An 18,154-nucleotide genomic window follows, 5' to 3' on the forward strand; every position below is an offset into this window, starting at 1 on the left:
GTCTCTACTAAAAATACAAAATTAGCTGGGCGTGGTGGCGCATGCCTGTAATCCCAGCCTGGGCAACAAGAGTGAAACTCAGCCTCAAAAAAAAAGCAAAAAACAAAAACAAAAACGAACAAACAGAAAACAATACCCAATGATCTGTTGTCTACAAGAAACATACTTCACCTACAAATAAAACAGTAAGAGACTGGGTCCTGAAATGCGGGCAGTCCCACTTCATATTTGAGGGCAGGTGTCTAATCACGTCCTTTCTCCCTTCCCCCAGGCCCTTCACAGATACCTGCTGGTCTCTCCCACTTGGCCAAGGAAACACTTGTGGTTAATAAGTCTCAGAAAAGTTATGTGAAAGTTAAAAGTAAAACTGACAGCAGCGGAAGGATGGGGGGGTGGGAGGTGGTCACGGTGGAGGAGACCCCACCATCACTGCCACCCAAGTAGGGAGTGAGGAGCACCAGGAGCACAGGATACTACTTCTGCCGACCCTCCAAAAATACTCTGCACAAATCTTCAAAAAACATCCTTGTCCCACTGCGACACCTGCAGACAGATTTCATGTCCTGGTCTCCTTCTAAACCTGGAGGTGGGGTATGAACAGGGCGGAGTCACAGGGGAAAGAAAATGAGGCCCCAGGACACCTGGGTTCACACCCAGGTCCCCAGCGATGTCTCCACCACCACTGCTGCTACCCCTGCTGCTGCTGCTGCTGCTTCTGCTGAATGTGGAGCCTGCCGGGGCCACACTGATCCGGTATGGTGACCTCATCTACCACCCCCAACCTTGGGAGTGATTCTCTGCCTCTTGCCGTTTAAGTCTAGGACTCCTAGTTCAGTGATCCCCAAACTTGGCACCCAGGATCCCTAGCGCTTCTTTCTCAGCTTCCCAGATCTCTAAACCAGGCTGTCACCTCTAAGGGCTCCACTCCGACATCTCTTAAAACCAGATTTTTTTTTTTTGAGATGGAGTCTCACTCTGTTGCCCAGGCTGGAGTGCAGTGGTGTGATCTCGGCTCACTGCAAGCTCTGTCCCCGGGGTTCACGCCATTCTCCTGCCTCAGCCTCCCAAGCAGCTGGGACTACAGGTGCCCGCCACCACGCCCGGCTAATTTTTTGTATTTTTAGTAGAGATGGGGTTTCACGGTGTTAGCCAGGATGGTCTTGATCTCCTGACCTTGTGATCCACCCGCCTTGGCCTCCCAAAGTGCTGGGATTACAGGCGTGAACCACCGTGTCTGGCCTTTTTTTTTTTTTTTTTTTTTTTGAGACAGAGTCTTGCCCGGTGGCCCAGGCTGGAGTGCAATGGTGCGATCTCGGCTCACTGCAACCTCCATCTCCCAGGTTCACGCCATTCTCCTTCCTCTGAAAGTGCTGGGATTACAGGGGTGAGTCACCATGCCCGGCTAATTTTTTTTGTATCTTTAGTAGAGATGAGGTTTCACCATGTTGGCCAAGCTGGTCTCGAACTCCTGACCTCGCGATCTGCCTGCCTCAGCCTCCCAAAATGCTGGGATTACAGGCGTGAGCCACTGTGCCTGGCCAGGACATGTCTGCAGACCCCACTATGAGCTCTGATGATTAGGTACTGTGGTTTCCAGACACGTGACACACTCCTCCCATCTTTGAGCCCCAGATATGTGACATTTAAACTGAGACTCCCCCACATCATGCCCATCAAACTGTTTGGCCTGAAGAAGTCATCTTTTTGGCCAGAGACTTGGCTCACACCTGTAACCCAGCACTTTGGAAGGCCAAGGTGGGAAGCTCGTTTGAGGCCAAGAGTTTTGAGACCAGCCTGGGCAACATGGCCAGACTCCATCTCTACAAAAAATACAAAAATTAGCTCAGTGTGGTGGTGCACACCCATGGTCCCAGCTATTCAGGAGGCTGAGGAAGGAGGATTGCTTGAGCCCAGGAGTTCGAGGGGGCGGTAAGCTATGATCCTGCTACTGAACTCCAGGCTGGGCAACAGGGTGACACTTTGTCTAATAAAAAAATAAAATAAAATAAAAAGCTAGGTGTGGTGGTGTGCCCATAGTCTCAGCTACTCCAGAGGCTGAGGTGGGGGAATCACTTGAGCCCTGGAGATCAAGGCTGCAGTGAACCCTGACTGCACTACTGTACTCCAGCCTGGGGGACAGAGGGAGACCCTCTTTCAAATAAAAAGTTTAAAAAAGAAAAAGAAATCCAATCTTGGGGACCCTGTGCAAGAAGTCTTCCCACTACCTTACCTCTGATGCCCCCTCCCTGCCCCCATCTCTCTTTTTCTCCTCTTGTCTTCATCCCCTGGAACTCTTGGTAGGGGGAGGGGTGTACACTTCCAGGAAGAGTTTTCCCCACTTCACATTCTTGTGCCTCTCAAAGACTGACTCATGGCGGGTGAGGGGAAAGGTGTGAGTGATGTGACAAGTGCTTCAAGGAGTGACTAAAAGCAGGAACGAAGATATTACCGCACATGGTGCTTGTTAACCTGCTTTTTGAACCTAATGTCTCATGGCCATTTTCGAAGTCAATGCAAAGAAAAGTGTCTCCAAATGTTGTATCAACAGCATCATCGTGACCTGAGAACTTGTTAGAAATCCAAATTCTTGGGCCCCACCCTAAACCTACTTAATTAGCAACCAAGATATCTGAATTGTAATTGGCCCTCTAAGTCAAGGGTTGCAAACACTCAGCTTAAGGGCCAAATCCTGTTTGCCTCCTGCTTTTGCAAATACAGCTTAAGGGAACCTGGACAGGGCACAGTGGCTTTCCTCTGTAATCCCAGCACTTTGGGAGGCTGAGGCCAGGAGTTTGAGATCAGCACGGGCAACACAGCAAGACAATTAAGATTTGAGGCTTACATTTTTCTCCTCAAGGGTGGGGAAAATAGTCCCTAACCTCATGAACTGAAGCATGCAGGGGCCACCACCCAAGGGCTTTTGCAAAGGTTAGGTTTTCTGTTAGGGTCTTGGGAAACCTTTGAGAATGTCAATTCCTTGGGAATAGCTTATTTTAAGGGATTTGGATGTGGAAAGGTCTGTTTGGCATGGTTTGCTCTTGTAAAGTCTTTGGGGATATTTGTCATCATGGCATCTTTGATGGCCTTTTCTGGAGGTTGTTATGCAGGGTTTCTGGTACTGACTACTATTGTAGTGCCTTGGAGATGTTGAATTTGTCATCATATCCTATTTGGGTAAGTCTATTTAGAGGGTCTCCAAGAAGGGCAGCTTCCTGTCAATATCCTCTTTCGCTACAGCATCCCCCTTCATCGAGTCCAACCTGAACGCAGGACACTGAACCTAATGAGGGGATGGAGAGAACCAGCAGAGCTCCCCAAGTTGGGGGCCCCATCCCCCGGGGAAAAGCCCACCTTCGTACCTCTCTCGAACTACAGGGATGTGAGTCACAGCCCCACACAGCCCTCACCCCTGCGCCCTTGAGCCAAACTCTTCGTTTACGCTGCTCTTTTGCTCTTAGGTGCAGTATTTTGGGGAAATTGGGCTGGGAACGCCTCCACAAAACTTCACTGTCGTCTTTGACACTGGCTCCTCCAATCTCTGGGTCCCGTCCAGGAGATGCCACTTCTTCAGTGTGCCCTGCTGTGAGCTTCTATGCGGGAGAATAAGGCTGAATGGGGGTGAAGGGAGAAGGCGGGGCTGGACCTCAGCTTCTCAGAGATTTTTGAGGAACTGTTCTTTTTTTTTGAGAAACATGCCCTCACAGGTCAGGAAGTCAAAGGGGCAGTAGGCACTGGGGAGATTCCCTCCCTCAGTGACACCTTTCTAACCTCTAACCTAGGGTTACACCACCGATTTGATCCCAAAGCCTCCAGCTCCTTCCAGGCCAATGGGACCAAGTTTGACATTCAATATGGAACTGGGCGGGTAGATGGAATCCTGAGTGAGGACAAGCTGACTGTGAGTGGCCTTTGACTCTCAGAAGTCTTGAGCCTGGGAGAACCCCATTGTCTAAGATTATCTGGCTTAGGAAGGGGCTTGAGGAGCTTCCCAAGCCAATGGATGGGGCTTTTCAAGTGGGGGAGGAGGGCCTGCCTTTCAGAGTGAGGGATGGTGCGTCACAAGGAGGGGGAGGGGCTTCCTGGGTGAAGTAGGGCTTCTCAAGCAGGGGGGAGGAGCTTCCAAGGTTAAGAGGTGGGGCCTCAAGCAGGGAGGAGGAGCTTCCTGGGTGAAGAGGTAGGGCTTCTCGAGCAGGGGGGAGGAGCTTCCTGGGTGAAGAGGTGGGGCTTCTCAAGGAGAAGAAAGGGGTTCCTGGGTGAAGGGGTGGGGCTTCTCAAGAGGCAAAGTTTCCTAGGAAGTTGGGGCTTGCATCCAGAAGTCCCCAGACCTAGGATTCATGCCTTGGTTTGGGAGACCTCAGGACATGTGGTTATTGTCCTCCCAAAAGTAACTGGTCACATCTCAATCTACCCCTAGATTGGTGGAATCAAGGGTGCATCAGTGATTTTCGGGGAGGCTCTCTGGGAGCCCAGCCTGGTCTTCACTTTTGCCCATTTTGATGGGATATTGGGCCTCGGTTTTCCCATTCTGTCTGTGGAAGGAGTTCGGCCCCCGATGGATGTACTGGTGGAGCGGGGGCTATTGGATAAGCCTATCTTCTCCTTTTACCTCAACAGGTACTGGGAAGGGTGCACCTATCTAATGAGTCCTATTCCCAAGAAGGAAGAGAGTCTTCCTTCAGGAAGTCTCTTACTCCATAAAGAAAGTCCCAGGCCGGGCGCAGTGGCTCACGCTTGTAATCCTAGCACTTTGGGAGGCCGAGGCGGGCGGATCACGAGGTCAGGAGATCGAGACCACGGTGAAACCCCGTCTCTACTAAAAATACAAAAAATTAGCCGGGCGTGGTGGCGGGCGCCTGTAGTCCCAGCTACTCGGAGAGGCTGAGGCAGGAGAATGGCGTGAACCCGGGAGGCCGAGCTTGCAGTGAGCCGAGATCGCGCCACTGCACTCCAGCCTGGGCGACAGAGCGAGACTCCATCTCAAAAAAAAAAAAAAAAAAGAAAGTCCCACCTCTACTCAGGAAGTCACTGACCCAACGCAGGAAGTCTCACTCTCAGAGTCACCCACCTATACTCTTCATTCAGGAAGTCAGCCATTCAATACAAGAAGTTGCATCCTCCATGCAGGAAGTCACCTGCCCTATAAAGAAACACCTCAACCCTATTCGAAGTCCCAGAGCTTAAGTGACAACTTAAGACATACTAAGGAAACTCACCGTCAGTTCAGAATGCTCCATGTTTCAAAATCAAACAAGGAAATTCCATGCCCCACCCAACAAAATACTCAGGAGCTTTCTCTTCCTTAAAAAGAAAGCTCAAATCCCATTTGAGAACACTGATCAGAAGTCAGGAATTGCCCAATTTAATCCAGGAAGTCCTACTCACCTGCTAGGAAGTTCAATATTATGCTCAGAAGTCTCACCCAACATCCAAGAAGTTTCCAAGAAGTCTCCACTTTCCCTCCCAGAGGCCCGTCACACACAGTCAGAAAATCCTATGCCCGCTCAGTTACCCTGACATCCAACCCACTCTAGCAGTTCTACCAACCGCTTAGTAGATCCTGCTCTCCTCCACCTTCCAGGAAGTCTCCATCCCTGTTCCCATCGCTCTCAGCCAACTCAGGAAGTCTAACACCTCTCCAGATAACACAACAGGCAATTCAGAAATTCTCTTCTCCTACCCAGGAAGCCACCCCAACCCTGCACAAGTCACACCTTCAAGAGCCAATTCCAAGACACCACTGCTCTACTTGGTTACTATGATATTCAACTCAGGAAATCCCCCCCAAAACTCCACCTTCCACAGCCAAATGAAGTCTCGTCTTCACTTCAGGAAGTTCTAGCTTCCATCAAGAAAAGCATCATGCTTTTCTTGCCTGGCTTCCAGTCCCAACAAATAGGCCCTTCCTACATCCCATTACCCCATAGGAACCCCAGAAACAACCCAGTTGGTGGAAAGTGCCATTCCTGGCAATACCTAGGGCTGAGGGAGGGCCAGTGGCACTAACATCTACACTCTCTACACTCTGCCCCTGCAGAGACCCTGAAGAGCCTGATGGAGGAGAGCTGGTTCTGGGGGGCTCAGACCCGGCACACTACATCCCACCCCTCACCTTCGTGCCAGTCACAGTCCCCGCCTACTGGCAGATCCACATGGAGCGGTGAGGGACTTGGTCTCCTGACTCTGGAGCTGGAGGCTAGGGGCCTGGACTCCTAGGACCCTACCTCTGATGACTGCCTCCTTCCCCCTCAGTGTGAAGGTGGGCCCAGGGCTGACTCTCTGTGCCCGAGGCTGTGCTGCCATCCTGGATACGGGCACGTCCCTCATCACAGGACCCACTGATGAGATCCGGGCCCTGCATGCAGCCATTGGGGGATATCCCCTGCTGGCTGGGGAGGTGAGGTCCCAGTCTGGTGGGTACGGGTTGGGGAGGCTGATGGCAGTTTGACAGTGAACATCAAAGAGCCTGAGGGTGGGAAGCAAGTATTTAAGGGGCATTCCAGGGCAGCAGGCACTGGACTTCGTGACAGATAGTCTGGAGGGTGGTGGGAGGAATTGAGGACACTTTCCAAGTGTCTATGCTGTGACTCTGTGGATGGTGGCCGGGTGGAGGGAGACGATAATGCAGGTTTGCTTGGGACTGCAGAAGTCTAGGCGGCAGGGCCTCTGCACACAGGACGCTGAGTACCCAGGTGCTCAATACGGAAATTACCCTATGGCACTGGGGAGCCACGGAAGGGATTGAGCAGAGCAGGAATCTCTCATCTTCACTAGTTCCTCTTCTCCCCTAGTACATCATCCTGTGCTCGGAAATCCCAAAGCTCCCCGCAGTCTCCTTCCTTCTTGGGGGGGTCTGGTTTAACCTCACGGCCCAGGATTACGTCATCCAGGTAGGTGGCCATCACCATGACGCCATAGTGACGTCATATGACGGTTTGAGAGGGTAGAGCTGAGAGACGTCACTAGGAAGGGAAGCGGGCGCAGAAACATTTCTTGTCCCTGTGATGGCAGTTTGTTGGCGAACATTAAAGAACCCGAGGGTGGGGGGAAAGGTCGGGGTCCCAGGCAAATGGCCGTCCTTGTGGCCGCGACACCCAGTTGTCGTCTTGTTGCCTTGCAGACTACTCGAAACGGCGTCCGCCTCTGCTTGTCCGGTTTCCAGGCCTTGGATGTCCCTCCGCCTGCAGGGCCCTTCTGGATCCTCGGTGATGTCTTCTTGGGGACGTATGTGGCCGTCTTCGACCGCGGGGACAGGGAAAGCAGCGCCCGGGTGGGCCTGGCGCGCGCTCGCACTCACGGAGCTGACCTGGGAGGGGGCGAGACCGCGCAGGCGCAGTTCCCCGGGTGACGCCCAAGTGAAGCGCATGCGTAGCGGGTGGTCGCGGAGGTCCCGCTACCCAGTAAAAATCCACTATTTCCATTGAGCGAACCTGCCTGAGTTGCTTCTTTTCAGAGCGTACTTTTTAAAGAGAAAGCTTTGTGACCAGGCGCAATGTCTCACGCCCGTAATCCCAGAACTTTGGGAGGTCGAGGCGGGTGGATCACCTGAGGTCAGGAGTTCGAGACCAACCTGGCCAACATGGTGAAACCCCATCTCTACTAAAAATACAAAAAAAAATTATCTGTGCGTGGTGGCGCATGCCTGTAATCCCGGCTACTGGGGAGGCTGAGGCAGGAGAATGGCTTGAACTTGGGAGGCCGAGGTTGCAGTGAGCCGAGACCGCACCATTGCACTCCAGCCTGGGCAACAACGCAACTCCATCTCAAAAATAAATAATAGAAAACTTTGTGCCTGTACCCATGGAGTTGAGGAAGAGGGAGGCGAAGGGTATCACCCCTTTTCTCCAGGACGCACCCTGGTGAGGGGTTTTGTAAGACGAGTCCCATGAAGCCCTTCGCCTACGCTACCTTTCGTCAAAAGCTCCCAGCGCCGTGGAGCATCACGGTCGTTGTAGTCCACGCCGTGGTCACGCCCTGACGGGGGCAGGCGCAGCCACAACATGGGTGAGAGGCGACAGGTCGCGACGGCAGCGACAGGTGGCAGTGGGGGTTGGCTGTAATTGGTAAGGGTTTACCAGTTCCTGTTCAAGGGGGCAAGGATACCATTCCCCCGGATCTCACCTCCTGTTTATCCTCTCTCCCTCCAGATTCCTAGACCCCTGGGGAGCTCAAAGCCCCCGGGTTCGGGGAGCGGTGCTGCCCCACCCGCGGAGGTGACGTCACTCTCCCCTCTTCAGCCTCTTGCTACCCAGAACTAAATTATTCGAAAAAACGACCGGTCGAAAAATCTGGCAATCCTTTCATTGCATCCCGAGGCTTCTGGAAGAATTGTGTTGAGCGATTCTGGGGACCCCGAAAAGAGTCAGGCCTGAGCCCCATCTCGAGAGTGTGCTGCTCTGATGGTGGAGGCCGACCGGATCACAAACCGCTAAACGACTAAACACGGGGAGATTCAGGTCCCACTAAGCTCGGGCAGGCGAGTCAGGCAGGAAGCCTCTGTTCTGCTCCTTTTCCTGTGGGGTGCAGAGAGCGAGCAAGTCGGCATTCCAGGCTGGTGGGAACTGCTAGGGCGGAAGCAGGGAAGCTAGAAAGAGCCTGGTGTTCCAGGGGTCCAGCTCTGGAAACAGGGGTGGCGGCTGGGGAATCTTGGCTGGGAAAACAGGCCCACACCTCCACCTTGTGGCCAATTGGGAATTTGCAGGCACGGCCTCTCAGAAACTACTTAAGGGCGCTTTGGGTGAAGTTGGATGGGGTGCTGCAGACGGTAGTGGCCCCGAATGTCTGGCTTCGCTGTTATTTATTGTATACAAAGCAATAGGGGCAGGGTAAAGAATGTGAGTCTTCTCCAATGATAGGTAAGGTCACGTGGGTCACATGTCCACTGGACAGGGGGCCCTTCCCTGCCTGGCAGCCGAGGCAGAGAGAGAGAGGAGACAAAGAGAAAGACAGCTTACGCCATTATTTCTGCATATCAGAGACTTTTAGTACTTTCACTAATTTACTACTGCTATCTAGAAAGCAGAGCCAGGTGTACAGGATGGAACATGAAGGCAGACTAGGAGTGTGACCACTGAAGCACAGCATCACAGGGAGACGGTTAGGCCTCCGCATAACTGCGGGAAAGCCTGACTGGTGTCAGGCCCTCCACAAGAGGTGGAGGAGCAGAGTCTTCTGTAAACTCCCCCGGGGAAAAGGAGACTCCCTTTCCCGGTCTGCTAAGTGGCGGGTGTTGTTCCTTGACACTTTTCGCTACCGCTAGACCACGGTCCGCCTGGCAACGGGCATCTTCCCAGACACTGGCGTCACTGCTAGACCAAGGAGCCCTCTGGTGGCCCTGTCTGGGCATAACAGAAGACTCGCACTCTTGTCTTCTGGTCACACCTCACTATGTCCCCTTACCTCCTATCTCTGTATGGCCTGGTTTTTCCTAGGTTATGATTATAGAGCGAGGGTTATTATAATATTGGAATAAAGAGCAATTGCTACAAACTAATGATTAATGATATTCATATATAATCATATCTAAGATCTATATCTGGTATGACTATTCTTGTTTTATATTTTATTATACTGGAACAGCTCGTGTCCTTGGTCTCTTGCCTTGGTGCCTGGGTGGCTTGCCGCCCACAGACAGGAAGTAAATTACCAATACTGTGGGCTGAAGAGTGGCCCCCAAAAGATATTCACACCTCAATCCCTGGGGTTGTGAATACTACCTTACACGAGGAAAGGGATTTAGCAGATGTAATCAAGTGAAGGAGTTTGAGAACAGAGATTATCCTGGGTCATCCAGGTGGACCCTAAATGTCATCACAAGGGTCTTTATAAGAGGGAGGCAGAGGGAGATTGATTCAGAAGTTCATGTGAAGACGGAAGCAAGATGCCAGGATGCTGGCTTTGAAGAAAGGAGAAGGGGCTCCTGCAGAGCTCCTCTAGAAGCTGGGGAAGGCAAGGACATGGGTTCTCCTCCAGAGCCTCCAGAGGGGACACAGCACTGCAAACATGGCAGTTTCAGCACTGACAGCATTTCAGGTTCTGATTTCCATAATTGTAGGACAGTGAATGTGTGATTGAGTGATTGACTTTGTTGCCCAGGCTGGAGTGCAGTGGCACAATCGTGGCTCACTACAGCCTCCACCTCCCAGGCTCAAGCGATCCTCCTGACTCAGCCTCCCAGGTAACTGGGACCACAAGCATGCACCACTACGCCCAGATAATTTAATTGTTTTTTTTCCTAGAGACAGAGTTTCCCTTTGTTGCCCAGGCTGGTCTCCAACTCCTGGGCTCAAGCAGTCCTCCTGCCTCAGCCTCCTGAAATGCTGGGGTTACAGGCATGAGGCACCCACCTGGCCTTTTCTTTATAAATTACCCAGTCTCAGGTATTCCTTTATTGCAATGCAAAATGGACTAATACAGATGATATGGAACAGATGCACAGAAAATATCTATAAGGACTGTGATGGTTCATACTGTCAACTTGATTGGATTGAAGGATACAAAGTATTGATCCTGGGTGTCATGAGGGTGTTGCCAAAAGAGATTAACATTTAAGGAGAGGAACATCGCACACGGGGGCCTGCTGGGGGCTGAGGGGCAAAGGGGGAGGAGAGCATTAGGACAAATACCTAATGCATGTGGGGGTTAAAACCTAGATGATGGGTTGATAGGTGCAGCAAACCACCATGGTACACGTTTACCCACGTAACAAACCTGCGTGTTCTGCACATGTATCCCAGAACTTAAAGTAAAATAAAATAAAATAAAACAAACAGACAAAAAAACATTTGAGTCAGTGGGCTGGAAAAGGCAGACCCACCCTTAATCTGGATGGGCACAATCGAATCAGCTGCCATCATGGCTAGAATAGAAGCAGGCAGAAAAATGTGAAAAGAGAGACTGGCCTAGCCTCCCAGCCTCCATCTTTCTCCTGTGCTGGATGCTTCCTGCCCTCGAACATCGGACTCCAAGTTCTTCAGTTTTGGAACTTGGACTGGCTCTCCTTGCTCCGTGATGTGCAGACGGCCTATTGTGGGACCCTCGCAATTGTGTGAGTTAATGCTTAATAAACTCCCATATATATATATTCCATTAATTCTGTTCCTCTCGAGAACCCTAATACAAGGACATTACTACATTGTTGTTTATTATATTGATAAGGGGAGGCCGGGCATGGTGGCTCATGCCTGCAATCCCAGCACTTGGGGAGGCCGAGGTGGGCAGGTCATGAGGTCAGGAGTTCGAGACCAGCCTGGCCAACATGGTGAAACCCCATCTCTACTAAAAATACAAAAATTAGCTGGGTGTTATGGCAGACGCCTGTAATCCCAGCTACTCGGGAGACTGAGGCAGGAGAATCGCTTGAACCCGGGAGGCAGAGGTTGCAGTGAGCCAAGATCGCGCCATTGCACTCCAGCCTGGGCAACAAGAGTGAAACTCCGTCTCAAAAAAAAAAAGGGGGGGGGCGGCGGGAGCAATCTATGTAGAGAATCAGTTCTGGAAGTAGTGTTACATTTGTATTCTGAAACACTAAGTAGCTGTTTAAAAGAATGGGTATGTGAAGTATATGCACTGAAGAATACTGTTGTCTGCAACTTATTTTGAAATCAAGAAAATGAGATGGGCTGAGGAATGAATACAGCAAGGTTTCTCAACCTTGACACCATTGACATTTGGGAACCAGATTATTAGTTTATTTTCTGCTCCATCACGCAGGCTGCAGTGCAGTAGCACAATCACTGCTAACTGCAGCTGCAACCTGCTGGGCTCAAGCAATCCTCCCACCTCAGCCTACAGAGCAGCTGGGACCACAGGTGCATGGCACAATGCCTGGCTAAGTTTTACTTTTTTTTTTTTTTTTGAGACGGAGTTTCACCCTTGTTGCCCAGGCTGGAGTGCAATGGCGCAATCTCAGCTTACTTCAACCTCCGCCTCCTGGGTTCAAGTGATTCTCCTGCCTCAGCCTCCCGAGTAGCTGGGACTACAGGCATGTCTCACCACGCCTGGCTAATTTTGTATTTTTAGTATAGATGGGGTTTCTCCATGTTGGTCAGGGTGGTCTCAAACTCTCGACCTCAGGTGATCTGCCCGCCTCAGCCTCTCAAAGGCTGGGATTACAGGCATGAGCCACCACGCCTGGCCTTTGTTTTGTTTTGTTTTGTTTTTGAGACGGAGTCTCGCTCTGTTGCTCAGGCTGGAGTGCAGTGGCATGATCTCTGCTCACTGCAACCTCTGCCTCTGCAAGCGTTTCTCCTGCCTCAGCCTCCTGAGCAGCTGGGATTACAGGTGCACACCATCACACCCAGCTAATTTTTGTAGAGATGGGGTTTCACCATGTTGGCCAGGCTGGTCTCGAACTCCTGACCTCAACTGATCTGCCCGCCCAGCCTCCTAAAGTGCTGGGATTACAGGCGTGAGCCACCACACCCGGCCTCAGACTCATGTGTTTTACTGTAGATAAGTTATGTCAATTTTTTTCTGAAGTCCAGGGAATATGGTTAAGTTAAAAACAATCACTTGTAGATCAATAATTAGAACAGCTTTTATTTACTAAAACAAACAAGCAAACAAATACCCAAACCAAAAAACAACAAAAAAAGTGCATGCTGATATTGACATGCAAATCTTTCCTAGAAAGCCAAAGAGCTTGAATAGGGTTTTCTCAGACATGTTTGTGGCTCCATGGTCAGTGAATTCATTTTATTTTATTTATTTATTTGTTTATTTTTTGAGACAGAGTCTCACACTGTCGCCCAGACTGGAGTGCAATGGTGCGATCTCGGCTCACTGCAACCTCCTCCTCCCAGGTTCAAGCGATTCTCCTGCCTCAGCCTCCCAAGTAGCTGGGATTACCGGTGCCCGCTACCACACCTGGGTAATTTTTTGTATTTTTAGTAGAGATGGGATTTCACTAAGTTGGCCAGGCTGGTCTTGAACTCCTGACCTCATTATCTGCCTGCCTTGGCCTCCAAAGTGGTAAGATTACAGGCGTGAGCCACCGTGCCCAGTTGATCAGTGAATTTGTTTAAAAATGCAGATTCTTTGGTCTCATCCTAGGCCTCCTGAACTAGAATATCTGAGGGTGGTGCCCAGGAATCTGCATTTTAACTAGATTTCTTATGCTTGTTTTTTTTTTGTTGTTTTTTTTGTTTTTCTTTTTGAGCGGAGTCTCGCTCTGTCACCCAGGCTGGAGTGCAGTGGCGTGATCTCGGCTCACTGCAAGCTCTGCCTCCTGGGTTCACGCCATTCTCCTGCCTCAGCCTCCCAAGTAGCTAGGACTACAGGCGCCCGCCACCGCGCCCAGCTAATTTTTTGTATTTTTAGTAGAGATGGGGTTTCACCGTGTTAGCCAGGATGGTCTTGATCTCCTGACCTCATGATCCGCCCGCCTCGGCCTCCCAAAGTGCTGGGATTACAGGCTTGAGCCACCACGCCCGGCCTCTTATGCTTGTTAAAAATTGAGAAGCTTAATCTGGGAGAAGAGGGACTGGTGAACAGACAGACAGTGCAAATTATTTGTATATGTTTTAGATGATGATGGGGCTATAGGTGATTTTTATTTGTGTGTGTGTATGTGTGTTTCAGTATTTTACAAATAAAACAATAAGAGAATGTCTAGAGTGGGGCTGGAGCAAGATGGCCAAATATAAGTTTCCACCAATCATTTCATCTGCAGGAATACCACATTTAACAACAATCTACAGGAAAAAAGCACTTTCATATGAACCAAAAATCAGGTGAGCATTTACAATACCTGGTTTTAACTTCATATTGCTGAAGGACACACTGAAGAGGGTAGGAGGACAGTATTTAGTTGCCAATTTCAGCCATCCTCCATCTCTGGCAGCAGCCGCATAGCACAGAGAGAACCTGTGTGTTTGGGAGAGAGAGAGTGCAGTGATTTTGAGACTTTTATTGAACTCAGTGCTGCCCTGTCACAGTGGAAAGGAAAACTGCCCTAAACTCAGCAGATTGTCTGCTCCTGGAGGGAGCATTTTTGGGGGGGGGAAAGAGTCTTGCTCTGTCGCCCAGGCTGGAGTGCATTGGCACGATCTCGGCTCACAGCAAGCTCCGCCTCCTGGGTTCACGCCATTCTCCTGCCTCAGCCTCCTGAGTAGCTGGGACTACAGGCGCCCTCCACCATGCCTGGCTAATTTTTTTGTATTTTTAGTAGAGACGGGGTTTCACCTTGTTAGCCAGGATGGTCTCGATCTCCTGATCTCATGATCTGCCCACCTTGGCCCCCCAAAGTGCTGGGATTACAGGTGTGAGTCACCGCACCTGGCCAAGGAGGGAGCATTTTAGACCAGCCCAAGCCAGAGGAGAATCGCCCATCCCATCAGTCAGAATTTGAGGTTTGGCAAGCCACACCACTGTTGGCTAAAGTGCTCTGGGGTCCTAAATAAACTTGAAAGGCAGTCTAGGTCATGAGGACTGCAACTCCTAGGCAAGTCCTGGTGCTGAGCTGGACTCAAAGCCATTGGATTTGGGAGGCACATGACCTACTAAGACACCAGCCTCGGCAGCTAAGGGGCCACTTGTGCCACTCCTTTCCCAAATCCAGGTAGCATACCTTGTGGCTCCCAAAAAGACCCCTTTTCTTCTGTTTAAGGAGAGGAGAGGAAAGAGTAAAGGGGCCTTTGTCTTGCATCTTGGATACCAGCTCAGACACAACAGGACAGGACACGAGTCAGAGCCATAAGCCTCCCATTCCAGGACTTAGCTTCCAGATGACATTTCTAGACACACCTTGGGCGAGAAGGGAACCAGCTACCTTGAAGGGAAGGATCCAGTCCTGGCAGGCTCTATCGCCTGCTGGCTCGAGAGCCGTTGGGCCCTCAGTAACCAGCAGTGATGCCAGATACTACATGCTATTGGCCTTCGGTGAGACTCTGAGAAATGCTGTCTTCAGATGAGACCCAGCACATTCCCAGCTATGGTGGCTACAGTGAGACACTCTTTCTGCTTGAGAAAAGCAGAGGGAAAAGTAAAAGGAACTTTGTCTTTCAGCTCCGGTACCAGCTCAGACACAGTGGAGAAGAAGTGGCATCTTGGAATCCCTGATGCCAGATCTTGGCTCTAGGATGGCATTTCTGGAACTTCCCTGGGCCAGAGGGGAGCCCACTGCCCTGAAGGGTGAGTCCTAGGCCTGGCAGCATTCACTAGAAGCTGACTGAAGAGTCCTCAGGCCTTGAGTGAACTTTGGCAGAAGCCTGGCAGCAGTACTCCCCTTGAGCCTACGGTGGTGGTAACCATGGGGTGAGGCACCTCTGCCTGTGGCAACTGGAGGGAAGAGTGGGAAAGACAGTCTTGTGATTTTTTTTTTTTTTTTTTTTGAGACAGAGTTTCGCTCTTCTTGCCCAGGCTGGAGTGCAATGGTGCGATCTCGGCTCACCACAACCTCTGTCTCCCAAGTTCAAGCAGTTCTCCTTCCTTAGCCTCCTGAGTAGCTGGGATTACAGGCATGCACCACCATGCCCAACTAATATTGTATTTTTAGTAGAGACGGAGGTTCACCATGTTGGACAGGCTGGTCTCAAACCCTTGACCTCAGGTGATCCACTCACCTCAGTCTCCCAAAGTTCTGGGATTACAGGCATGAGCCACCACACCCGGCTAAGCATCTTGTGATTTGAGAGCCAGTACGGCCACAGTAGAATAAGACACCAGGTGGATTTCTAAGGTTTTTGACTCCAGTCCCTGGCTTACTGACTGCATTTCTGGACCCACCCAGAGCCTTGGGAAACTTGCTGCCCTGAAGAAAAGGATACAAGCCTGGCTGCATTCAGAACCTGCTGGTTTTAGAGCCCTGGGGCCTTAAGCAAATATAGCCAGCAGCCAGGTAGCGGTTATAGTGGGCTTTGGTCGAGACCCAGTGCAGTCCCAGTGCTGCTGGCCACAGTGGTGCTTGTGTCACCCTATCCCCACCTCCAGGTAGCTCAGCTCCCTTTGTTTGGGAGAAAGTAAGAGAAGAGAACAAGAGCCTCTGCCTGGTAATCCAGATAATTCTTCTGGATTTTATTCAAGACCACTAAGGCAGTACCTCTATGAGTCTGCAAGAACCATAGCAGACCGGGTGTGGTGGCTTACGCCTGTAATCCCAACACTTTGGGAGGCTGAGGTGAATGGACCACTTGAGGCCCAGAGTTTGAGGCCAGCCTGGCCAACATGATGAAACCTAGTCTCTACTAAAATCACAAAGATTAGCCAGGCGTGGTGGCACACACCTGTAATCCCAGCTGCTTGGGAGGCTGAGGCACGAGAATCGCTTGAACCTGAGAGGCAGAGGTTGCAGCGAGCTGAGATCATGACACTGCAACTCCAGCTTGGGTGACAGAGTGAGACTGTCTCAAAAAAACAAAACAAAACAAAAACCACAGCATTAATAGGCCTGGGAGGCCCCCTAATACAGATATGGCTTAGATCACAATACTCAAGTCCTTTTGAATACCTGGAAAGCTTTCCCAAGAAGGACAGGTACAAACAAGTCTACATGCCGCCTACTGACCTCAGAGTTCCGGGAAGGAGCAGCGAATGAATCGGACTATCAAAAACAGTTTAAGGAAACTATGTCGAGAGACGGGATTAAAATGGATACAGGCCCTTCCTATGGTATTGTTTAAAATTAGGTGCACCCCCTCTAAGAAAACAGGATACTCCCCTTATGAAATATTATATCATAGGCCTCCTCCTATGCTGCGAGGAATTCCGGGTCCTCCCCAAGAGTTGGGTGAAAATGAATTGCAGCGACAGCTACAGGCCTTGGGGAAAATTACCCAGACAGTCTCAACTTGGGTAAACGAGAGGTGCCCGGTCAGCTTATTCTCCCCAGTTCACCCTTTTTCTCCAGACGACCGTGTGTGGATCGAGGACTGGAACGTTGCTCCCTTATGGCCACGGTGGAAGGGACCCCAGACCGTTGTCCTGACCACTCCCACGGCTGTGAAGGTAGAAGGAATTCCGGCCTGGATTCACCACAGCTGCGTAAAGCCCGCAGCCACTGGAACCTGGGAGGCCAAACCAAGCCTAGACAATCACTGCAAAGTAACCCTGAGGAGGAGGACAAGCCCTGCTCCAGTCACACCCGGAAGCTGACTGGCCTACGCACGGCCGAAGCATGAGGAAAATGGTCATGGGACTTACTTTCCTTATAACATGGACTCGTGTGGGAAAAGCCTCCACTGCTTCTTCCCACACAGAGGACTGCTTTCAGTGCATACATCAGGTCACTGAGGTAGGACAACAAGTTAAGACAGTCTTTTTGTTCTATAGTTATTATGAATGCCTAGGAATTCCAAAAGGAATATGTTTGTATAATAACACTCAGTACAAAGTCTGTGATCCAGGAAGTGACCAGCCCGATGTGTGCTATGACCCCTCTGAACCTCCCATTTCCACAGTTTTTGAAATACGATTAAGGACTGAAGACTGGCGGGGACTCATAAATGATACAAGTAAAGTATTAGCCAGAACAGAAGAAAAAGGGGTGCCCAAATGCATCATCTTAAAATTTGACGCTTGTGCTGTCATTAATAGCAATAAGTTAGGAGCAGGATGCGGCTCTTTTAATTAGGAAAAAAACTACATGACCGAAAATAAGTACATCTGTCATGAATCAGGATTGTGTGGAAAAGAATGTGGGTACTGGTCCTGTGTCATTTAGGCTACTTGGGAAAAACAATGAAAAAGATCCTGTTTGGCTCCAAAAAAGGGAAAGGAAGCCCGTCCTGCACGAGTGGAAGCTGCAACCCTTTAAAATTAGTAATCACAAGCCCCTCAGACCCAAAATAGAAAAAAGGAAAATACTTATCTCTAGGCATTGATGGAAAAAGACTAGACCCTAGGGTAAACATTTTGGCAAAAGGAGAGATTCGAAAACGCTCTCTGGAGCCAGTATCTCACACTTTCTAAGATGAACTAAATGTGCCAGTACCTGAAATTCCAGGAAAAACTAGACATTTGTTTTTGCAATTAGCCGAGCATGTACCCAGTCTCTAAAAGTCACTTCATGTTATGTTTGTGAAAGAACTGTAACAGGAGATCAATGGCCATGGGAAGCCCGAGAATTAGTTCCTACAGACCCAGTTCCTGATGAATTCCCGGCCCAAAAGAACCACCCTGACAATTTCTGGGTTCTAAAAGCCTCAATTATCGGACAATA

General features: G+C 50.4%; 1 protein-coding gene across 1 annotated transcript; it reads left to right on the forward strand.

Moving 5' to 3' along the window:
* Positions 1-409: 409 nt before the first annotated feature.
* NAPSA (napsin A aspartic peptidase) lies at positions 410-7,421 on the forward strand. The gene is made up of 9 exons (XM_055236573.2): positions 410-753; positions 3,238-3,379; positions 3,459-3,582; positions 3,780-3,898; positions 4,415-4,614; positions 6,035-6,157; positions 6,250-6,394; positions 6,789-6,887; positions 7,118-7,421. The coding sequence occupies exons 1-9, from the start codon at positions 668-670 to the stop codon at positions 7,343-7,345; spliced, it is 1,266 nt and encodes a 421-aa protein (XP_055092548.1). The 5' UTR covers positions 410-667; the 3' UTR covers positions 7,346-7,421.
* Positions 7,422-18,154: the final 10,733 nt, after the last annotated feature.

The sequence above is a fragment of the Symphalangus syndactylus genome, chromosome 13, assembly GCF_028878055.3.
Source record: "Symphalangus syndactylus isolate Jambi chromosome 13, NHGRI_mSymSyn1-v2.1_pri, whole genome shotgun sequence".
Lineage (NCBI taxonomy): Eukaryota > Metazoa > Chordata > Mammalia > Primates > Hylobatidae > Symphalangus > Symphalangus syndactylus.